This window comes from Bactrocera latifrons, unplaced genomic scaffold (assembly GCF_001853355.1).
Source record: "Bactrocera latifrons isolate USDA-ARS-PBARC rearing strain unplaced genomic scaffold, ASM185335v1 scaffold_300, whole genome shotgun sequence".
Taxonomy (NCBI): domain Eukaryota; kingdom Metazoa; phylum Arthropoda; class Insecta; order Diptera; family Tephritidae; genus Bactrocera; species Bactrocera latifrons.
The window spans coordinates 112,867-138,510 of record NW_017536631.1 but is presented as its reverse complement, the minus strand read 5'-3'; the positions used below and the strand labels follow the sequence as shown (position 1 = coordinate 138,510).

The 25,644-nt window shown below is 33.1% G+C and overlaps 1 protein-coding gene and 1 long non-coding RNA gene across 2 annotated transcripts in view; one reads left to right on the top strand and one right to left on the bottom strand.

The window, feature by feature from the left end:
• The first annotated feature begins 999 nt into the window (after window positions 1-999).
• Window positions 1,000-3,499, top strand: LOC108970564. The gene is made up of 2 exons (XR_001993488.1): window positions 1,000-2,649; window positions 3,234-3,499. It is a non-coding gene; the product is annotated as an uncharacterized LOC108970564 (long non-coding RNA).
• Window positions 3,500-4,078: 579 nt separating this feature from the next.
• Window positions 4,079-25,644, bottom strand: part of LOC108970561 — a gene marked incomplete at its 5' end in the record, with an annotated part of 23,475 nt that continues 1,909 nt past the window's right edge. Inside the window, 12 exon segments of the mRNA XM_018936018.1 lie at window positions 4,079-6,900; window positions 6,993-7,393; window positions 7,467-8,850; window positions 8,970-9,588; window positions 11,611-11,859; window positions 14,141-14,207; window positions 14,810-15,004; window positions 15,594-15,762; window positions 15,835-16,166; window positions 16,237-16,362; window positions 16,518-16,535; window positions 17,254-17,683. Of these exon segments, the coding sequence (XP_018791563.1) occupies window positions 5,127-6,900; window positions 6,993-7,393; window positions 7,467-8,850; window positions 8,970-9,588; window positions 11,611-11,859; window positions 14,141-14,207; window positions 14,810-15,004; window positions 15,594-15,762; window positions 15,835-16,166; window positions 16,237-16,362; window positions 16,518-16,535; window positions 17,254-17,427 (5,508 nt within the window). The 3' untranslated portion in view covers window positions 4,079-5,126.

The following is a 25,644-nucleotide window of genomic DNA, read 5'->3' as shown; positions in this document are numbered from 1 at the left end:
CAGCCTAGAAATCCAACGCAGGATAACTCTTGCCAACAGGTGCTACTTCGGACTGAGTAGGCAATTGAGAAGCAAAGTCCTCTCTCGACAAACAAATAATCTATATAGTCGCTCATAATTCCCGTCCTGCTATATGGTGCAGAGGCTTGGACGATGTCAACAACGGATGAGTCGACGTTGCGAGTTTTCGAGAGAAAAGTTCTGCGAATGATTTATGGTCCTTTACGCGTTGGCCACAGCGAATATCGCATTCGATGAAACGATGAGCTGTACGAGATWTACGATGACATTGACATAGTTCARCGAATTAAAACACAGCGGCTACGCTGGCTAGGTCATGTTGTCCGGATGGACGAAAACACTCCAGCTCTAAAAGTATTCGACGCAGTACCCGCCGGGGGAAGCAGAGGAAGAGGAAGACCTCCACTCCGTTGGAAGAACCAAGTGGAGACGGACCTGGCTTCACTTTGAATATCTAATTGGCGCCACGTAGAGAAAAGAAGAAACGACTGGAGCGCTGTTGTTAACTCGGCTATAATTAACTCGCGTAAGCGGTGTCTACGCCAATCCAGAAGAAGAATACTAGAAATTGAGTGGGGAGCATACATCGATGTCTAGGAAGAATAATATCAACAAAATGTAAGCTAAAAACCGCTAAAACTGTAATTACTTTTGATTTATATAAATAATCATTAGTGTACGAAACTTTTTTCAAATAAATTATGCCCATTTTAAGCTTTAGCATTATTTTTTTTATTTGTGTAAAAAAGAAGTATTTTGATATGCTAAATGTTAAATATATATCTTTTGAAATGAATAGAAGAAACCACAAAATTTATTAATTTTGGAACAAATAAACGTGTCGTAATTTAATAGAACTAGGTGTATGTAAACTTTATTGGTCCACTGTACATACCTACACACATATACATATACGTATACATTATATTATGTATGTACGTATATACATATGTACGTTATGAAAAAGAAGCATTTGTTTTTATTTTATTGGTTTATTAAAATTTCTTTTATTCATGTAAACTTCCTACTGCTAATGTACTTTTTGCTACAGACAGAACGGTTGTACGTTCTTCGGTATGCAACTCTATATAAGAAATTACATATGCATTTAGATAATTTTTTACTTACAATTGAATATATGTATGTACTTAATCAAAGAAGGTGGAGAAATGTACAGAATTTTATGTAGTGACGTTGTCTCCACTTTTGTGGGTCTCTCAAAAGAAGTTATGCATTTCTTGAATGTTTACGTCTGTCTGTACATATATATGTACACATATATGGTTTCACTGATTATTTTGTTATAGCTTATGCGAATAATTTGATCGAACTTCATCATAATATTTTCTTAATATGTCAACAAAAGACGCGTTTAACAACATTTATCATTTTTAACATTCAAGTTTATTTTTTTACCTTAGTTGTGTTCTTTGATAAACTTGAAGCATACATAGAGGGTTATCATAATTGCTTTTCAAAAAAATTAAAATGTGACATGTGGTCATTATAACTACATGGGTACGTATTTTGAAAATTGATAATAATTGCTCGGATTAACAAAACAATTGTATTTAGTGTATTGTTAACGCAAAACTTTTAAGTAGTTAGAGAATGAGATGATTGTATTGTTACTCATCATCAGCAACTTCCATTTCTGTGTTACGCAGTGAATTCACACGGGTAACTCGAGTCGGGCCAATTTCTGCCATTCTCACAATATTATTATCTCAAATTTTGCACGCTTTATTTACGCGGTATCCAAAAATATTTTTCATTATCAAATTTTTGTTATTAGGTATCTGTATATTGTGAAAATTTATTATACTTTTTCAGTATTCATTTGAAGCTGAGAGCAATTGCAATGATTCCAAAAATTTCAAAAGGAAATGAAGCATCAAATTATGTAACAGCGAATTGTTATTTATTATGTAGTTGTTGTATATAACAGACACCCTACCATGAACATATACATATATGTATGTTCATATAATTTCTATTAGCACACATGTGCTATAATATGTACATATGTGACTTGGTCTACAAAAAGGGAGCGATTATGATGAAGACGAAGTATGTGTATCTCAGGCAGAAGATGATACCGAATAAACTTTTGTTAAGATTGACCTGTCTGTTGTTGAAGTAAAGGAGGAGGATTTTTTTTTGGATTCTATCACGTGAAAAAGCATCTCATCTTCCATCCGAATCAACTAAAAAGTGAAAATTGATATTTTGACACCTAAGCCCCTTTTCCGTTGACAAGGTCACATATGTTAATATACTTACATTAGTATGTAAATGTTAAGGCTTAGTTAATTATATATTTTACAGCCATTCTATACTATAGCGAGAATAGTTGTAGTTCGGCAAGCGTATACCGAAATATACATTAGGAATGGATATTGGATACCTACTGCATGCAATAATACGAGTATAATATCGATTACCCTCATACCTTGTTTATAGTACGCAGAAATGTCAAAATCAAGAAACAGCTATTGAGCAGTTGACATTTCTTAAAGAAAATATTTTGTATTATTTAGGAGCGTTTCTAACTGAATTACTATATACTAAAATTGATATCAAAAACTCGTTTCTTTAAACAAGTGCTTTAAGTACTTTTTGAATTTTGTAAGTAGTATTTATATTCATATTTTTGTATTAATGTGATTAAACTAGTATTTTTAATTGTAAGAATTGTGCGTAAATGCTGCATCCTTATAAATTGATAGTAAGAAACTAATTATTCTGATTCTATTAATTAGCCAATATTAATCAAACTGAAAAACTGGGTAGTTTTAGGACGATTAAAAGATTTTAAACCCTATTGAAAGATTTTATTATTAAATTCATTGTTTTCCATTTTTTCATGTTTCATGTTACGATTCCTAAAATGTAAATAAACTAAAGGTTGTTGTCCTCATACTGTATACAGGCAACCAAGCGGCAACGGTAATTCCGTAGTCTTCCGCTATGGTGGTGTTATTTTAATATTTTTTAAATTACTATATTTCAATCCCGTCTACTTTGTTGACACAGTCGGACACATGACTCACTAAATTCTTTGCTTATTGAGAAAGCTAAGGAATTTTATATTTTCCATACTTTATTTGTAATAAGCATTTTTAGTATATACTTTTCGTCATTTTATATATTTTTCTAACATTTTGAGTTGGGCTAAAGCGTAGAATTTATTCCTATCCAATTGATTTCAGACACTTCGAAAGAAACGTCGGAGACTCGTCTGTATATATGCAGACCATTAGTTTCTGAGATATCGATTCGAAATTTTTACCACATCGTTTTTCTACCAAGAAGCTGCTTATTTGTCGGAATCTTCGATATCAGACCACTATTGGACATAGCCGCCATACTAATACATCATGACTAAGTCCTTGTAACCATTGAATGTTTGTATATTGTAACCACATGTGTTAACCGCTTTAAATAATAGATTATAAACAGATCAAATTATGCTATACATATGTACCTTTGTATTTGAGCTTTCAATACAAATTATAATTTTAGTTGAGATAAATAAGTTGAAAATAATGTTAAGCCGCGTGGTAAAACGTTTTCTGTCGGATGTAAATCATTGGCCGGTTACTTTTTCAGATAAAATTATTTGTAGATATAGTGGTTATAAGAAATGCACCTGCGAAGGTGGTGTATAATTTCGTAATATCCGTCTTTGTGTGATTTCGCCAGAAGTAAGATTCTAATTTTAAAAGTTGTATAATGCATCAGAAAAAATTGATTGCGTTGGAAAATGCATACATKTGATTATGCTCTGTATATGTGTTCTATGAAAAAGGTCCTACTATTCCGTTTGGTGATCTGGTAAGACGTTAATAAGAAATTGAACATGGTATTCTGTTTAAAGTAGTTAAAGTGCACTACCATCACTAGAAAAGTAGGACCATAAATTAGATGTTCTTAGTTCGTTCGGATGTATGGGCACTACATATTTTTGTTGTGAAGAATTAAGAGTTTACAATATTGATGTATATTGATATAATTATTATTGAATTGTAAACACTATTTACATAAGAAGAGAATGTGAATGTTTCAGTTTGTTTTTATTCATTTTATAATTCGATCAACCGCCGTACTTAACAGAAAGCAACTCTGTTTGTCTGTTAGGTTAATTACATACATACATATGTGTTTATTGAGAAGATTTTAAAATAAAACATATGTATGTGCAGCCACTTAAATAAGTGTAATCAAATATCTTTGTTTTTATGAACTGAAACGTGATCTTAATTTTATTGTAATTGTCAGCCTTAAAAATGTGTGTTTTCACACAGTTTTTTTAGTGATTGGCGGTTCTTATCATCATGGCGTTTATGTGCGTTAAAATGTTTTAAAATATAAATTTGTTTGTAGTATTAATTTAATATGCTTTTCTATTCCATAGGGTTATTGCAATTTACTAAGTTTAATTATTCATTCTCATAATATATTTTATAATTGTTATAAATGTTTCCATAAACTTAATTTCATTATACATGGTTAATTTTATCTACTATATTATATTTGTGCACTTCGTAACTTTATAATTCAATATGTGCAATTATGTTTTTAATGACTTAATTCAAACAAAGTGTTGAAAAATATTTTTACAATTTTTTTAAAATAATACTCAAAGTTTTTATCTGAAAATACTGAATTTGCTTATTTAATTTTTGAAAGTAAGCTCATATCAATACTTTGCTCTCTAAGCAAGTAGAGTATATCTGCAGCGCTTGAAATAAAATACAATTTCAAACTTGACTTAGTAGAAAGTAAGAAATTCCATTTATTGTATGTTAGTTGTTAAGACAGTTCTTTCAGTTCTTTGCATTTGCTTTATTTAAAGTAATATAAACTAGGTTTATCGACCAGTTAAGAAAAGGTAGCTCGGGGTCATCGACTTGATAAATATTTGCATATATCTAGGAAATTTGTAATCCGATGCTTAAAAATTTATTGCATAAATAATTTTATGAGAGAATGTACGATATATTTCAGCATATGGTAGTCATTTTTAATTCTGCATGCAATTTACTCATACATGCATAAGCACATATGTATGCCTGTATATATATGTTATGTAGCTTTAGTATTCAATGTAATCGGTGGTGTGGTGTTTTAGGAGTTGTACCTATGTTACGCATGCGTCCGATTGTACCGACATTTACCACGCCTCCGCTCATGGCAACTGTACCGCTTGCATTTTCGATGGCGCTACTCCCACCACCTTGGATTTGCATGTGTGTACGTATTTGCAGTTGATATTGTTGGTGTGGGTAGTGCAATTGTTGTTGGTTGTTTTGCTGAGCTGACTGAATGTGATTTAGCTGTTGTTGTGGTGAATGTTTGATGTCATTACAATCACAAAATTGTGGTGGTGGCGCTAGCACTATATTTTCGGCACTAATGGGTACAGATAGAATGGCTCGGCCACTGCTAGATGGTATGGCGACATTTAAAATCGGTTTGTTGCTGTTACTATTATCGCCAGTGGAGTTCAACTCGTAGTTGTCGCTGTCCGATTCAATGGGCGGTGGCAACTGCATTAAAGAGACAGCTGCACTGCGGCTAGCGCGTTGCATAGCAATGGCCGCTGCCTGTTTTCGGGTCAGTGAATTGTGACGCTGGAATCCCTTCGCAGGTGGTGACGGACTCAAATCGCCTTCGTCTTCAGAACGTTGTTCATGCTCTGATTCATATTTTGCATCTTTTCCTTCGTGTTGCGATTTTTTGTGCAGCTGTTGTTGTTGTTTGGTAACAATGGCAGCAGTATTTGTACCTGTAACACCAGCGGCTGCAGTTTTCGCTTTCAGTATTTGTTGTAAATGCTGTTGATGCAATTGTTGCTGCTGATGATGCTGTTGTTGTTGCTGCTGCTGCTGTTGTTGCAAAAATATATGTTGCTGTGTGGCGAGAAGTTTCTGATTTGGATGCAAATGTTGTTGCGGTATATTTATAGGCAAAACTGATGACTGCTGTTGCATAGTCTGACTTGAAAGAAGCTGTGGCTGTACATGCCCCACCCGACTATTGACGCTTTGAGGACTTTTATTCGTACTCATTTGTTGACTTTGTATTACTAATGATTTAACTTTTTTTGCCGATATATGATGTTGCTGTTGTTGTATTGCAGGAGCATGCTGCTGTTGCACCATTTGTTTAACGGTCACTGTAGTAGCCGTTGCTTTAGCTTCAAATACAGCAGCAGTGTTGGCAACGTTGAGTGTTGGAATTTTCGACGCGCTTGAAATTTCTGCTATGAAAGTATCTTCAGTTTTTTCTTTTAACGTTGTTGGTACAGATGTTGAAAACACTTCCACTTCGGCAGCACGGGACGATGGTAATGTTAAAGAGCTCTTTGTCTTACAATTTATACTACTAATATTTGATGGTGAATTAGTAGCAATGTCTTCTCCGATTATATTCGAATGCGTAATTGATGCTTTTCCTGATTTGGAGCCTAGAGTTTCTTCATTTTTATTAGCTTTATGGTCTTCAATAATTGTAACATTCGGTTTTTTCTTAATCGTATCAGTAGTTCTGGTATTATTTCCTTTCACATTTGCGCCAGCGACTTCTTGGTCACTACTTACACCTGACGAGCTATTATCACCTTCCTCACCTATCACTTCATTAACCGGCTGATCATTGTTTTTATTATTATTTTTCTGATCCTCGGCAGTTATTCCAGCTGATTGGTTTTGTCCCGGAGCACCAGCTTCACTTACAGCTACAGGCCTTTGCGAATTTTCGCTTTTGAGAAAACCATTTGGTGATGATTTTGATTGTTTCAAGTTGCTGCGAACGCGTTGAATCTCATCAACGGATAACGAGTGCGAAATGGAAGTAGATCCAGTGCTACTCCCGCTGAAAAAATGATGAATAATGAAAATAGAAGCAACATTATAAATTTTTAAAACAAGTATGGCACGTTTAATGTTTATTATTTTGTGGCTTACCTTGCTTGACTGTTTCCACTAGTGTCAGCAATGTCTACAAGTGTAATTTTTTCGTTTAGTTTAGTATTTCTAGCAACTAAAATAGAATTCTCATCCTCATCGTCCGACTCACTAAAACTATAATCTGGTTCTGGTATTGGAGGTGCATGACCTGCTCCAATATTGTTATTGTTATTTGTGGTGCAGATTTCAGAGTTGCCATTCTGTTGTCCTGCATCATAATGTGTTTTCTCTAGTAGTTGCGGCTGCTGCAACATTACTTGACTAGTTGTTGGTTGTGCATATTGACTACTAGACTGTTGTGCTTGTGTAGAAGGATTTGATCCTGCCTGTGGCGAAGAAGTTACTTGTGTAACTTGAGATTGGTGCTGTTGCTGTTGGTCATTTTGAGATTGTCGGTTCTATAAAGAATGGTACGTATTATAAACTTTTATTGGTAAAATTGTATAAATCTTTTAAATTTTTCATGCACACCTCTTGAGATTGTCGTAACTTCCATGCCATCACATTTCGTAACTCCTGTGGCGAGGCATATATTTTAGCATTTGTTGAGGGATTGAAACTCGACTGAATACCATCAATGGCAGCCGAAGTGACGGCATCATTTTCGGCACGCTTCTTTAACTTTTGCTGCAACGATAACGTCGACTCATACTCCGATGTGCTGCGAGTCTCCACTTTAATAACTTGCCCAATTGGTGGTGGAGGTGGTGGGTGTGTAGGCGGGGGTAAAACATTTAAACGTTGCAAAGAAGAATGAAGTGTGGCAACATCATCTTGCGAGTGGTGTCCTTTGTTTGCTGCTGCCCAAATAGTCGAGACTGATCCATTTAAATGAGTATTTAAATCTGGAGTTGAATGAAAGCGTTTCAAGTCATGACCATTGGATCCGCCTACCGACGGTATGGGGCATGGTTTACAACGCATAGTTCCATTTTTAATTTTTGTCTTTCGTTTCATTTCAGCAACACTACCGTAGACTAAAGGCGCCTTCATCGGCGAATTGGTAATTGGTGGTGGTGTAGCAGGTCCACTGTCTGTACCAGACTGAAATCGGGATGTGGTCATCATTGTGGAGTAGCTGTTTGAACTATCCATTGATTCACCCTGTTGACGTTGAAAAAGTTCCTCCAGTTCTGCAGCAGTTATGCGGCTGGATGTTGGTCTCGCCTTTATACTAGCGGTACGTAACTGCACTGGCGTTCCTGGATGAGTTGGTGTGGGTGTGATTATTGATTCGACGGATGAAGATTTAGTGTGTGGTACGTCGCCGTCATCTTTTTCCCCTCCATTTTCCAAACCAGCCACCATTGATTTCGCTCTTGCTCGTCCAACACTTAGCGTTGTTTTTGGGTCTCGGCGTGGCGGTATCGGTGCTGGCATTCGACTAACTACGCTACTTCCAGCACTGGCACTAGCTGTAGTGCCAGGACCCAGTGACATTTTTCGCGGTAAAGTTGCACATTGGCGATGCGATGCTTGTGGTGTGTTCGGTCCGCTTGACAACTGGTAAATGCTTGGTAAGAATTGTGCTCCAGCTTGCATTTGGTTAGGGAATTGAGGGGAAATAACAGTCATAGATACAAGCGCTCCAGCGGAACGTATCATTTCTACGACTTTCTCATGGGAAGCTGCTCGAACATCTTCATTGCCGATAGCCAGAAGAAAATCTCCAGGACGTAAACCTGCCATATCTGCCACACCTCCTGGATCCACATMATCTAAGTATTGTAGCGCTGGAAACCGTTCTGTTGGTTTTAATTGCATTAGTGGTGAGGAAGCCTTAGCTCCACGTAATATGAAACCAAAGCCACGTTTTGCTCTGTGTAGAATAATTGTTCGCGGTTCATTTAAACCTCTGGAATTGGTTAGTAGAGGAATTGAATAGCTTAAAAATGCAATATTATACCAAAAAAATAAAATCCAAAAATCATTATCTAGCAAAGAACCCAATCACTGAATAATATATATACTTACGGCTTTTTCAATCGAGGAGCCGTTGCGCTGCTGAATTGACTAACTAAATGTAAAGTGTTGTGGTATCCGGCATTCATCATTGAGTCGGATCCGTTGCTATTTAATGACATAGAAGGTGAGTGCTGCGTATGGCCTGGCGCAATAATGTTGAGTGAAAGCGTATCAACACTGTTATTAGCCGCATTAGTAGTTGCATTACCGCTGATACTGAGCTGAGGTGACCTTTGGGGGTTCGCTACGTTATTTACTGAACCCCCGGTTGAAGCGTGTGGTAGATAAGGGGACTGGCAGCTGGTGTTATTGGTATTGCTACTAACAATAGAGATTGCCGTTGTGTTCTTTTGGCGTAAGCTCACTTCCTGTACACAATCGACGGGAAAAAAACCGGATTGGTTTGAACCACGTATGTATCCTTCCAGGAGACCACAATCAGTGGATCCCACCACCTCAATAACATCACCTGACTGCAACGAAATATGGCCTGGTGCATTACCAGAGTATGGTTCCATGCACACCACGATGGTGCTGGGATGTCCGATCGAGCATGCAGCAGAATCTGAATTGGTACCAACACCAGATGAATCGCTGATTAAATCACTAGTGTCACCAAGTGATTTGTCTAAATATGGGCAAAAAAAATTAGTGGTATGAGAAACATAATTCTTTGTTTGTGGTTCACTTCTGAATGTTTTAACATTAACAATTATATTAAGTTTAGCGCCCTGGTACATTAACAAATATCCCGGTGTAATGGTAACTGTTATACTAAATTGCTTATATGCAACTCTCCGTTGCATGATAATGGTAGAAAAAAAACATTCCCATGCTATTGAAATATTACAATATGAACTTAAAGAAGAAGTTCAAACATATCAAAAAAAATTAAGAAAAAATTTATCTATATGCTTAATATATAAGTTCAAGAATACTTACGTGCGTACATGTTATATAAACGTTGTTCTCATTGTCATACTATTTATTTAGAATAATTATTACTTTGTAAATGATTTCTTTCTATTCCGACATAGTTTTTTTCTATTAGTGGTAGTTATACTCATGCTCGACTTTCTATTGTATACGTAAATGGGATTGCTGATGCAAATTGAAACAATGGATAACATCATATGTGTTTTTCATTTTTATTCTCGTGCATAATATTGCGAAAGTATTTACATAATAACAACGTCTTACTWTTAAAACTACCGACTTTCTTTCTCAGCGAAATTATGCTCTCACAAAAATTCATCATTTGTTCGGAAGTGACTTAAATTTTTTGAAATCTCGTCTAGTCGGACAATATTATTACGGAGACCAACCATTCAGCAAAGATATAAAATCTAAATACCATCTGATCAAAATTGATTTGGACTGGCCCATCACATGTGCGCGGAAGTGGACTCGATATTTTTTTCTTCTTTTACTATAACTTTTTATGTTGGTGTGAAGAAGAGATCATTTATTATAGTTATAATTAGAGCGAGCTTACCTGACGAATTTTAAAATAGAAAACAATTAACAACGAGGTTGTTTGAAATGTTGTGTTTCTGAGGAATAAAGTGGAATATACGAAAGCTTTTGCCTCGATGGCAGTTCAAATGTTTTGGGCATGAAGCATGTCAACGCTAGACTGATACCAAAAGACCTGAATTTTTTGTAAAATAGACGTTGAGTAGATGTCGCAATAAAGATGGTAGCGTAGTTGAGCACCGCGTATTCAGCGTTCCAAAAATTAACCAAAACCGAAAAAACCATTAAAATTCACTTAATATCATCCCAGCCGATGTTTGTAATAAGTGTATGAGAAGTTGGATTAAGTGTTGGAATGCTTGTATTACTTAAAGTTCATAAATAAGTAATAGAATATAAGTAATTGTAATACATTTTCATAATCAGACCATTTTAATAATTAATCTTACAGGGGAAGTTTCCTCTAATTGCAATTGCATGCAGCATAGTTTGAGAGCTAAACGGAAAACTAACTAAATACTTAATAAAATTACAAATTATGTTTGAATTTTTGTTATTATCATTCTTTTGGTTTGGTGTTTTTCAAACTAAATAAAAATGCGAATTGAAAACAACAATCATACATTCATATGTATATCTGACGTTACATAAAAAATGTCCAATGATGATTGAAAGCGTATTTAATCAAAAACTGATTTCGTTGCATACTAAAGCCCTCTCAAATTGTGAGGGAACGAGGAGAAGAATTCTATATACAAAAAGGTTCAAAGTATTTTTCTCTTGCCACAACAAATCGTCGAAAAACGTTTATATTTATATTTAGATAGTATATACATTTTAGTTATATGAACATTTTTTGTTTGGTTTTAATATTTGTGTATAATTAAATTAAAGCAAGTCAGACGGATTTCCTCAAAAACTAATGACTTTTGTAAGAATAGAAAATGTTTAAAATATTAACAAAAAGTGTATTCCTTATTAAAAAAGTGAATTTTATTAATGTGATATTCGACCTATGAGGTATAATCTTTCTCCACATTTAGATGACTACATATACATATATATCACATAATTAAATGTGCAAATGTACTTATGTAATTGATATGCAGAAAATAATGAAAAATATAAGGTAAGAAATAATAAAAAATAAAGTTTAGAAAATAATATTCAATACCTGTAACAATGCTGATGTCATCTTCATGTGAGCGATGTCCTGACGATCCTTCGGAGAGACTTGAACTAGCCGAGCTATAAGGAATATGCTCGGATGGACAAGGTGACGGCGGTCCATTATGAAAACATGTGCTGTTCCGTGGCAAGGTGCCCATCAGGCTGCCAGCGCAACTACTGTAGTAGCTGCCACCTGGCCAGCCCACAGCTGACCGACGTTTTGGGTTATACCGAGGTTGTCCGCGAAAAGGAACTAAGGAATGTGGTGGGAGTTATTTACTTCTTGTTATGTTTTTTCACATACTATTATGCACGTAGTTACATTTTAGGTCCTTTACTAATTTCTTTTCACACTGTATTCTGCTTATATGTAAATACATCTTAATTATAAATTCTAAGTCATAAACTAAGCAAGTAAGAAACTCCTAAGTTCGGTTGTAAACGAAAATTTAACACTCTCGCGATTTGCAAGGATAAATGCCCGGCAAAAACGTTCAGGTTTCCCAACACCATATATAAAATAAGTAAGGAATGACCTTGCAACTTGCCAGGATCAAAGCCAGGGAAATTCCCTCAAGTGCATAAGATTTATAAATTATATGGGTCTTGGGGCAAGCTTTCACCCGAGTTATCTATTTTAGGCACAAAGATGTACGGTTATYAGAAAAATTCGCCCTCACAGTGAGTTGTCATGCATTTAGTAGCTTTCATCATAACATTTATATGGTGGGCGGGACTACAATGCTATTTTACCAATTTTAACTCTGAGGAGATGTCAAAAAGATTCGTCCTCGGTTCGGTTGATATATGTTTTCGCTTAGTGGCAGTTGGTGGGCGTGGTAATGTACCGATTATGTCTAACTGTAGTACCATTAACCTTATTATTTTGGTACTTATAACCAAATATAAACAATCGTTAGATGAACAAAATTATTATATTCTGTATAAACATGTTCAGAGAGTAAAAAATGTACAATACATAGAAGAAGTAAAACTGGTAGAGAATAGAAAATATTTTTTATTAGTTGTCCCAAGTTCATTTTTTACTAGAAAATTCCTTTCGACCGCATAAATGCGATGACGTTTTTTGGTATTGCTCATTGTGTCGGTCACCATTCGCCATCTTGGTATGAGGTCAATCTCAGAAAAATTAAACTAAATAAGCTTGAAAATGTTATACTTGAAAGAAAAACTTAGTTTTTCGAAAATATGGATATTATGATAATGCAAACATTAAAACCAAAAACTAATTTAATTTTATTTTCCTAAAAAAATTTTGCATCTAAAAATGTATTCCAATTAAACATTAAGTAATTATTAATTATTGATTGGTTTAAATTTAGGAAATATTGATATTTTAAATAAATGCAATGAAGAATAATTTCTATATTTAAAATCTTTCTTTACAAGTAATAAAAAAAATCTCTCCAGTAATATTATATTTGATTTGTTCAGATATGATAATTTCCTAAAAAGGGGACGATATGTTTTAAAACCATGTAAATACCAACAAATATTAAAAACTTTTTAAAACGAAAAGTGTGATATTTTTTAATATAACAACTGATACTATTTGTAGGTATTTAGGGAATAATAACAGCATAAACATAAAAATGTATAATGTTGCGTGCAAGTTTTGAGTCAACATAGAATTAAAGAAATTAATTATTTAAAACATGATGGATTTTATATTTTAACGTTTTTTCTTTGTTCCAGATGTGTAGCTATAATTGGCATTTATTACATCTTTATTAGAGGTTTTGCCGTTTGTAGTGGACGCCTTAACGATATCTGATGAACGGTATAAATTTAAACTGCCTACGAACGGCTGATGGATTTTATGATAATCTTTGTTTTAACTTCGTTGTTTTCTAATAGTTTGCTTTAATTAAATAATTTTTCCTTTTCCATGTGCTTATCATAGTTTGAAGAGAACCGATTTTAGAACCGAGCTTAGGTTCTCCAAACTCTTGAATTTCATATGTAAGTTTAATGCTTATGTTATAATTTTATAGATATAAACGAATAATTCATAATTAACGGCAAATTTTAGAAAACTGCTATAAAAAGCGTAACTCTGTACACATATACGATGAAATAAAAACAAAAATCAGTGTGAAAGAAATTAAATATAAAGGTATGTTTCATATATATATGTATGTATATTAGGTACATGCAAATATGATGCTTGTAAATTGTACAACTTTTAAAATAATTAGAGTAAAGTGGATGATTGATATGGACATCGCGAATAGGGTTATTTCTGGTAGGAGTGCATATTTTATTCTTTTTTCCTCGAAAATTATTGTGATAGAAAATGGATGTATGAATTTCAACACATTTCGACATATGGTACTTGTATACTTGTGCATTTTCATGCAATATTTTGTCATGGGTGAAAACAATTTAATAAGCGAATATTACTACGCACAATGCATCGGATTGTGATATGCACATATTTACATACGTATGTATCACTTTTTGTGTATGGAAGCCAACCAAAATGTTTTATAAAAAAATAGGTCATTACTCACCTACATCGTCAGGTTTAAAATTCTGTATAATTTCGGCAAGGTCCATATTTCCGGCAATTACGGCGACCTTAATAGAAATATATATATATATATAATTTTAATCATGAAATTTGCGTATTATTTCATTATTTGTTAGTAATCTGCTGCAATTTTAGATAAAAAGAAAGCTGCTACTATTTCCAATATTTTTAACAATATTTAAAATAAATACAGTCTTTAGAATATCAATATATACATACGCCAAAAATAACTCTAGAACTTTCGATATATGCATAACGTAATACTTTGTTCAAATGGACATCCAAAATTCTGCATAAAAAATTCATTTCATTTGCATTCTTTAACTTTTCATATTTACTGAAAAGAATAATTAGTGAAGTGCATAAAAATAATAAATCTCGATTTATCTAAGTAATACAATGAAAATTCAGGGATAAAAGAGAAGCATCCATTCAAAGATGCTGGTATGTATGTACATAATTGCTTTTGAAAATTCCCATATAATGACAATGAAATCATTAAGGATTAGACAGATTCAATTTGTAACTTAGTTGAACCATATAATTGACWTTTAAATTATTTTGAGATGGAAAGTTGTAGAGTTTTTTTCACCCATTTTAATTGCGTTTGTTGTTAACCTTATAAAGCAGAGATTGGAAAAATATGTACCTGATAGGGAGTTTGATTGGCATAATTGAGAGCAGACCGCTGTGCACCACGAAACAAAAGCATTCTTGCACAAGCCTCTTGATTGTTAACAGCGCATACATGCAATGGTGTGTTACCGGAAGCGTTACGGCCATCCATGTCCGCACCATAAAATAATAAATGCTCCAAATGGTGTACAAGACCATGCCGACAAGCCTACCATTATTCCATAGTTTTTATTTGTATACGTTCAAAATACGAATACAAATATGTATATTATTAATGTAGTTTAAGTTCAAGCCAGAAAAATAAGAATTAAATATAGTTTTGTTTTAAGTAAAAGCATTTAAGTATGTATATAATACAAACTAGTCAAATTATAATAATCTACACCATCACCACTTAATAATTGAAAGGTATTTCAGCGATGTTCTAAATAAGTAAAATAAATTTACGGGAAAGCTAAATATAGGATAGTTTTGTAATTTAATTTAAAATAACAAAGAAAGCTACATTTTGATATGATTAAGTCAAAGTTTATATTTTGGAACCCGTAAGTTCGTCCTTATCACAATTACATTGGAAATCCTTCTTTGAACTGTTCTTGCAAAACCAGAGCCAAGAGTTTAGTTCGAGATAAAAGTTTCTTTAAGCGGAAAGTGTTTGTTATAATTTTCTGTGTTTTATCTTATATTAACAAAATATTATTTAGTTACAATATTTTACCAGAACCCGATATGTATTTTATATTCTTTTTAGATAAATTTTAATTTACGGATTAAAAACTTAATAATAAGATACTAACCTGATGAACCTCGTTCCAACCTTGAGTGTCTTGTATACCTAATGTGGCGTGATCATGTAGCAAGCTCTCTGTTACCTTTGGGTCGCACTTACGGGCTATAGATAAATAGAGAGGTGTTATACCTCGCCCATCCTTGTAATTAGGTGATGCACCTAATTCTAGTAGGGTTCTTATAGAACAATAAAAATATTTATTTTACATACATATATTGAATGAAAAGAAATATGTTCTGTAAACTTACGTTACAGCTTCCAGTGAGTCCTTTTCAACGGCTTTATGTAGAGCTGTAGTACCGTCTTTGGTGCGATAGTCAAGTAAAGCACCGCCATTAACTAATGCTATCAGTAATTTATTTGGTTTTTTAGCTCCAGTGGCAACAGTTAGTGGGGTCTCTCCACTTTCTGGGCAATGAAAATTCGGATCTAAGCCTTTGGAACACATTTTTGCAATCTTGTCTACATGTCCAGCATGTATGCATTCAAGAAATCGTCGTAAGTTTGCGCGTGTGTGTAATGCCTTCAATTGTCTCTCATCCAAATTCAGCATTTTGTAAACACGTCTCTTATATTTAAGCTAGTAATAGTATACGAAAGACATGCAATTTAATTATTGTACTTGAATATGTTGGAGAACTTCAAATCACCTCTAAATAGCCGACAGGTCCATTAAACGGATAATCACCTAAGCGCCGCTCTTCATCAAGAAATTTCCCGGCTTTACCATTTGAAGGTGGACTGAAAAGTCCATAATTAAAACTCTCCTTAAGTTCCTGTGCGGAAGGGGTAAAAGATATACTTAATATAAAGGATTTAACTTAAAATCTTAACTTAACTTAACAAATACATTTCTTAGTTCGTAATTTAATGACAGTTGAGCAACACAAGTTGGTTTTAGCATGCAAAATAATGAACATTCAACACCAACCTTAAACCAAAAGGCCACCTATGGAATTTTTAGCGAAAAACATAATATGGAAAATTAATCCAGTGTTGTATATATTAATATATGTATGTTGTTGTAGTGCGATCATTTCGTGAGGTGGGCGTACATATGTCAGTAGTTGTGTTGCGAGACCACTCATTGCACAAATGTATGTAGGTATATTATAAGTATTTGTGTACGTTGATTAGTATTTATTTGGAAGTAAAAGCATATTGATAAAAATCATAATAAGAAGAGAAAAGCAAAGTTCACATAAATTAAAGAAGCAAAATTCGAAATCTCTCAAGTCAAGAACATATCCATTATGAAAAATAATTCCCGATTTAGATTTATTTTAAATCTGCTTTCAGTAAATTTCAAAAAAGGTGTCTATATCCTGGATTTGTACTTGAGTTGAGTTTGCAGAGCATTTGAAGCTAAAAATATGTTTAGCAATAATACAAAGCACAAGTTACTTAATTTTTATATCGATTGTACTAGATGTACTTATATAAATTAATTTGCTATAGTATTTTTTTAATACCAATTTTAACAAATTAAAAAAATGGCTTTCTGAAATATTTTATTATATTTTGGAATAGATCATTTTGTTTTGCCAACACATTCAAATTATGTAATACGTAAATTTTTGTATATATGTAAATTTAATAAAAAATGCATATATATTTCGGGTTAAAAATTAGCTTTTTAATTATTTTATGCGACTTTAAGGACTTACCTTTGGCAATGAGGAGAGCACCTGCTGTTTCACATCCCAAACTAAACGATCTGACGGAAACTGAAGACATTTAAAGACGTTTAGTTCGGGCACATGAACGCGCACCAGTAGCCACCCATCTCGAGGCTCTGGTGGTGGTTCATCGTCAAACCCCGGCCCTGGACCGGAGTCCATATTGGCCGGGTTTTGTTTGACTTTTGGTGTGGGTGGGTGATAGGCGGTAATTTTGAATATAGTTTAAACAACTTTTTAAAAGAAGTAACTTATATTCTCGTTAACCTTTCTGGGTTTAAAAATATCAAATTGTGTATTTGGATTTTATGCTGAATCAGTTGTTTTGATAATATATTGAAACATTTGTTGCTTATGATTATTATTAAAAAATATATTTCGTTGTAGCGGCCTTTTCATTCACAATGGATTGAAGGATCTGAAAGATAAAAATATGTTGCTAAATTTTGTGGATTTATTAACTCAAAGGTGAAAATATATAAATTATTTTATTTTAATAGTATTTAAATTAATAGTTCTAAGTAAAAGAACTTATTCTATAACTACGTATTGCTAAAATAACGTATAATTAACGTAGAAATTAGCTATTAAAACAGGCCATTTTATAGAGATGTGCCGCCGAATTTTCATGCAATTGCTGACAATTTTATAAACCACCGTTATCTTTGCGTTTAACTGGTAATTCGTTCACTTTAATCAAGCTTTTTAAAATTCTTATCATTATTAAATTTTTTCTTTATAACATCTTAAAATTACCTGTTGAATTTCTACTATAATTTTTCTTTTTGATTTTTATTTAATAATATATTTATATATAAATCAGAGAGAGTAATATGGTTTATCCAGTGCCGGGTTAAGCTAGCAAATTCTGTTAAGGGGCCCTTGGGTTCCTTTAGGTTCTCAAGTTTAGAATACTAAATAAAACAGAATTGTTACAAATAAACTTTTCTGGATTTATTATAGGCTTCAATATCGACTTCTTTAAGAAAGTCATGCTCTATATTTAACAAAGTGAGACGATTAAGACGTTTTTTGCTCATCGTGTTCCTTAATTCATTTTTAATACGTTTTAATCTTGAAAAAGAACGTTCGCCACTGCAGTTAGTGATCATGAGAGATAAGTAAATTCGCAAAACAATTTCTAAGTTTGAAAAACACGATTTTAAAGAATTATTTAATAAAAGTTTATAGTATTGCTGTTCCAGAGGCTCCTGTTTCTTCTTTCTTTCTCAATAACAGCAGCCTCATCTGTTTTCAGTAGTTCTGCAAACTGCACTAATTCGCCGCCTAGGCTGTTCTCCAAATCATCTTCATAAGCACTGACTATATTAGAGTATTTTTCCAAAATCTCTTCTGTTGGTAGGACTCTTCCGTTGGTAGAGATTTTAGCTGTCGAAATACTTCAAAAACACTTGTAATTTTATGATATGCTTCATACGTTTAGTTAAAGTAGACAGTACGTTATCAATAATGACAAAAAACACCTCAAATTCGAAACGTTGTCCAGGTGCTTGATTTTCAACAAAGTCGTCGTGTGTAGTAGAGCTGCTGAAGTGGTCGTACTTTGTATTTCGCTTGATTCGTCGTGATGTCTGTTGCTGGTATGCTTCACAGTAGGTCAGATCTTTGACTCTTGCCTCAATACCTGAAATAGTGGATCGCATTGCATGGACGTAGCCATTTAATAATTCATAAAGGGCGTATCCCTTTATTAAGGTCTTGATCAGACGATTGCAACGAAGCACTAGTCGCTTGCAAGCGTTCTAGGACTTCGTTCCACGTAATTGTCATTATTCCCGTTTCTAACTTATTCATCGTTGAAAGTAGTCCGTAAGCTTTATTACGCCACTCCGCTTTTTGATCCACGTTATTGAAAATGTCTTCCAATACTTGCTTAATAGTGATAAACCACATAAAAGTGCCTTCGTAGCATTAACTCGGGCTGACCACCAAGTGTCCGATAACCGTTTCAAAATCACAATTTTTGAAGCAGAATCTTTAAGTGCCTTCGTAAGACGTGGTAGAGGTTTTCAATGAAATCGAAGAAAAGTAATGCTTCTGTACAGTAGTCTGCAGCGCACTTGGCATCCAAATTTAATGAATGTGCAAGACAGGGAATGTAGACTTATTTATTTTCTTAATTCGGGCTTGTAAGCCGATGTATTTCCCACTCCAGTTGCTGGCATTATAATAGCTTTGCCCACGACAATCTTTGGCATTAATGCCACTCTCACTCAAGAAATCTAGTAAACTTTGAGCGAGTTGATCAGCACTATGGTCCAGATGGCAGAACATGGCTTGAGACTCTGAGACACCTTGTTCTTAAGGCTGGACTGAACTAAAATGTTTGCCCTGTTAAGAGGTCAGCGCCCGCTTGGAAAAAGAAATAACTAGATAGAACCTTTTAATTACTGTATTTTATGATATAAAATAATGTTTTTTTTTATAATATGGAAGGTCACAAGAATATTTTTAAACAGTTATTTCCAATAAAAATATGGTAAACATTTAATAATTATACTTATTTTCTTTTGACGGACATGCAAGGATATTTTACGTTTCAYCTAAATTGATATTTTTTTAATTACGGTCAGTTGGAGCGCGGGGCATTTGCTACTCTTGCTACGTGGCTAATCCGGCACTGGGTTTATCTGAAATAAATACAACGTATAACTTTGAGTGGCAATACGTTTATATGTATTTTCTTACCTTAAAAATGTTTTCGAGTATTTATGTACTCGTATGTATTAACTAACTTCAACAATAACGTCAATAAATTCAAATTTCTAACTATGATAGCACATTTGTATGAATCTATCTTCAAGGTGCACTTTTAAATAAAAAAAATCGATTATTTTGCATGTATGTTCATTTATATCGAATGTACAYATATTTGAAAATATTCTTAAAATATTTGAAGTTGATCCGGCAAATATGAAAGATCGTATTTGCTAAAAAAATTTAAACGCCTTTTTCTATACCACAGCCATACATACTATTAAGACGTTGGCACAGCATCGAAACGTGCCGTATGGTAGATTAAAAACGAGGTTTGCGTGTATACAAAGGTCTTTAACTTTGTAAGTGCATCCACTCGTTAATAGAGTGGCATAGATTCGACTTTAGAGTAAAAGCAGTACGAATTCCGAAATAAGCAATTTGTTTTAAATAGTTTGCCTTGTCAGTACTCGTTGATATGATACATATACATTTGCAATATATAGCACATACTCAAAAGAAAATGGTTTATTGGTAAAAATCCGATTAGTATTTTGATTTTTATAACATGTATTCTTTGACTATGGAAAGGTGGTTTTTACGTCTAGTACTTAGATTGAATTCTGGGTTATAAAAAATGAATAAATATATTAATATATTAAATATTTTATGGTGAGGTATTGAGATCCGCACTGTGGTCTCATAAACTATTATATAAAAAATGTAAGCACCCACGTTATTTGCATTGCTGTACCACAATTATTTATGTGTATAATCAACACAAATTGAGTATTTTTTACGAGTCTGTGTTCATTTAAAATTGGCGCAAATTACGATAACACTGTGTATAAATATGAATACATCGGTATATAAATTCATATATATGTTCACACATATAAGGCTAAACAATTTAGTGATAATCAAATTTGCTTGATAATTTATTTCATTTGCACAACCACTTGCGAGTATTCATGTGCATATACATATGTATATGCATGTTGATATTTGTACATGCGGTACATTCATATATATGTGCCTGTGGAAAGCCAATACGATTTTCTTATAAATGTAAGTATTAGACAAAAAGGGATTAGTTTAGTTACTACACTTACTACACTATAAAAAAGAAAAACACCATGCGGTTTTTTTTCCAAATTATTTGAAACGCGGCGCCTATTAAAATATGATACATGCTTGATGAAGCTTTACTATCTAACATTTCCCAACACAGTGGGTTTGGGTTTTTGTCCTAACTTCCCCTCCAGTATGTAAATTGGTATGAATAATATAGTATTTACCCTAGTGAAGCTTGGTGTTTATTTCCTAAATTGCAATCAGTTGGCGGAAATAGTATATTAGGTCATCAGTGTTTTGCTATAATTTATGATTAGTTAATTTGTAAATGAACTATAATTCAAAATCATAAATATCTTAGTTATGTAGATCAMAGCGTTGATATTTTAACTTTCTACACCCATTTGTATTGATGAGCATATACATATACAAAAGCATATGGAGATATCGAAAAATTTATAAATTGAAGCACTTTCAAGAACTTAAATTAATAAAGCAAAAATACATTTTTCAAAGTTTACTCATAAATACAAATAGAAGAAGCAGAAGTAGAGCAGTTTCAAATGCGCAAAAGTTTAAACGTTTGAGCTCACGATGGATAAAAGGATGTATGTATGTATGACAGTGATATCAAAAATATTCAATATACATACATTTATTGACTYCTTTAATTGGCTATTGACTAAATATGAAATGAAGAAACTTATAAATATTATATCTAATAAGATGAATAATAAGTATTATTTCTAAAATAATTGTGTGGAAGCGTACGTAAAGTGATCATTTCGATTTCAACCTCATTCTCATTATGAATAGCGGACGAAAGATAATGAGAACAACAAGGTCGTATTTATTCGCATTCTGTAACCACAGGCTTAAAAAATATAATGTTATATAGATGATTGTAATATATAGTTATATCTGGTGTGTTGTTAATAATCCTTTGTCATGAATTTCGGAAGTCATATCCATACTAACCGTAATAACTTTTTTCTAAGTAGGCAGTGGACTTACTTTTATTATTTGGCAGGTTATTATTTAAATCTTTTAATAAGTAAAGCTTGGGATACTAAAAAGAGGTTTGTCATTTCCTTCCAAAGAGAATTCAGATGGGATTTTGGCGGCACTCCCCGAGTAAATGGATTATTATAAGGTTGTTAAATATGTTTGACGAATCTGGACGTATCGCAAGAAGCCTGTACCCTCGAGGTCTGTATGTTCGTGTTCAAGAAACAACCACGGTTGTTGCTTCATCAATCCAGACAAATCCAAAAGTTTCGACTTCCAACTTATCGGCACAACGGATAATTCATGATGACTTAAACCTTTTTCCGTACAAACATAAAAATCAAGCTAGTTAAAACGCCTGGAATTTTACCAAAAAATTATTGAAATGGTCGAAGGACTTGATAAATTGCTTATTTATCTCTAATGTGGTCAATTTTGAAATAGATAGTTAGATTAGTTTGGTTCCAGCAAAAAATAGCAAAGGCAAACATAGCCAGATAGATTATTGCAGAGAAACTCACTTTCCGCTGGCCCCCAAGGTCACCTGACCTGATTGCCCCATACTTTTTTATGTGGTTATGTCTAATAATTTTCTAGTTAGTTGCCGCATATGCGTGACTGAGCATGGAAGTTATTTACGATCCATAATCTTTGAAAATAATTAATTATATAAAATAAAACAAAATTTATGTAATGAAACAAAAAATTATGCATTGATTAAAAAAAAGTTATTACGGTTTTTTTGTGCCACCCTGTGCTATAAATGTGAATGTAAGTATGTTTGACCATCATGAAACTATTGAGAAATACATAGGATATTTATTTTTAAAAACAAAATATATTCTATAGCAATTATGAAAAAGGTAAATCGGAATTCGTAATTCAAAATAGAAAAAAAAAAGTTTATGCCAACTTGAAACGAGAGCTAAGGCCGTTGAAGCTTATGATAGCRTTTTTTTTGTAAGCAAGATTTTGTAGCAACACATCACCTAAGTTGCGGCCATTTAAACCACGACAAAACAACTTTTGAAAAGAGATTTAAAAAACAGCTTGTTGACAAAGCTAGTGTATTTGTTTAGTTCGATAAATTGAAAATGGAAGTACATAGAAATAAATGTATGTATCGTATTATTTTATGAAAGCAAAGTAACATTGGAATGGAATTTGCTTTTTTCAATAAAAAAGACAGCAGCCATGTAGCTGTGACCGACAAAGTAATAAAATGCTGAAAAGTACACTTCTGGAACTTCAAACATGTTTTAGTACATTCGGTCGTGATCATTGTATAACTGTGCTCGTTGAAAAGAGGAACTAGTCACACCGTCCGGTATCTGCATATAATATTTGTAAATAAATGTTAGCAGTTGAATTTATTTTACTACCTGAATATGCCTTTTTTAATTATACATGCATATATACTATAGGATATAAGGGTCTCAAGATATTTCTGAAAGATTATATATAATTATTCGTTTACAAATCCGTGTATCTGAACACTCCACTTTAGAATTTATTCTTCTTAAAATGCAGTTTTTTATGATCCCGCAACAGTTTGCGCAGAGTATATGAGTTTTGTTCACCTAACGGTTGTACGTATTACCTAAACCAAATCTATCGAAATAGATATGTAGTTATAAATGTATGTATTTATATGATCAGGCTAACGCGACGAGTTCAAATAYGGGGACTGTCTGCCCATCCTTCTATCCGTGAAAGCGATAACTTGAGTAAAAATTGAGATATCTTGATGAAACTGGGTACATATGTATGTTCTTTGGCACCCGAGGAGGGCTGGTATTGTAGAAGGGTGTAATCAAACCACTGCCACTCATAATTAAGCACTAAATTAAGGAAAAAACTGTAATTTGGTATAGAAGATCGCAGTAGACAGGGAAAATTGTGGGCTGAACATTTCTTAAAATGTTGGGAAATGCTCAAATGTACATATGTATGTATATAAGGGGGCCTTAGCCTTCAAATTCGTAATATAAATATTGTGGAGTTTCCGGTTGACTTTATTAATGTAACTTCTTGCGTGTGAATGTAAATAATGGATGCAATACTTTTAAATTAAAATATGTATGAAATATGGTGATAATCTTTCTAGAGTATAAATTTTTCGGTCACACTCGAATTGGTGTTTGTATGGAATTGGTCGTTTTTGGTCATTAACCAATATACTCGTATGTATGTACATATATCCGTATGACAAGATAAAAGCTCTTTAGATTAAAATTCGTGTTTCATAGCAATTTATCGACTTCAATATGAATTATAGGTAAAAACAGTATCCCAATAATCAAGTCTTTAAAAGATTTTAGCGCACGTAACTAATCGTAAATACGCATATGTATGTATGAATGTATCTACAGTATATTAAAACATATTCTAACAGTAATACAATATTTTAAATTTTTTTCGCAGAGCCAAAAACTCGTATCAGTACTCATTTAATAATTCGTTAATAAATACAAGTACATGGGCATAGGTAAGTACAATACATATACAATTCGGTTTAATATATTAGAATAAACGGTGCTATCTTAACAGTATGTTGGTATCACAACTAGTAAAACAGACCTCGAAGTAAGAAATTGTTGCTTGACACGAAATCACCTTGAAAGTATTAAATGTTTCACTGATATTTTCTTCCAAAGCTTTTCCACAATACCACAAACAACTGAATTATTTTTATTACGTGACTTAATCACTTAATTAATTAATAGTCTATTATTATTACATATATGAGTTTTTGTCAGAAAAGTCCTAAATAAGCACATACATTACTAACTTTACGAAAGCACGTTCATACACTTTAGCAGCATAAATTCAGAAATATATGCATTAGAGCGGGTCGATTTACGGGGAATAACAGGAAATATTCTACGAATTATTCTGAATAAATTTTGTTAAGAAACTATAGGTCTAGACCCGGTTTGAAACCAACGATTTTTAAGGCGAAGTTCTTTGGGGATCATAAAAATGTGTTCGTCAGTATTTGAGATATCTGAATGAAATTTTTATCACATATCTCGCATACAACCGATTAATCAGATTTTTAAATTTAAATCATAAAAATGTGTTCGTCAGTATTTGAGATATCTGAATGAAATTTAAGACTTAGATCCGACAACTTTATCACATATCTCGCATGCAACCGATTAATCAGATTTTTAAATTTCGCCTTAAAAATTGCGCATTGGGACTAAAATGATGAATCTCATATTCAACACTCAATCATTATATATTCTCCTTATTTGTAAGACTTAGGGGTGTGTGAAATATTTACAATATAACTTTAGTAGTTTATGAGATACATATGTATGTATACTGACACCATTCAAGGAAAACTCAAAATCTCCACCTTACAGTGACTCTTTGTATTAAGGGAGAGGTTAGGGTTTCATGGTAAACAAAAACTTGTTTGCGAATTTATTTCTTAAATGTGGATTGAGTAATTTTATTCGGATCTTTTGTACATTACTGAGCACAGTTTTGCCAACACAATAGTTGGTTATGTGCTAGAAAATGATTTTATAAATAGTACCTTGTGAAAACTGCCAATTCAGTTAAGAGCAA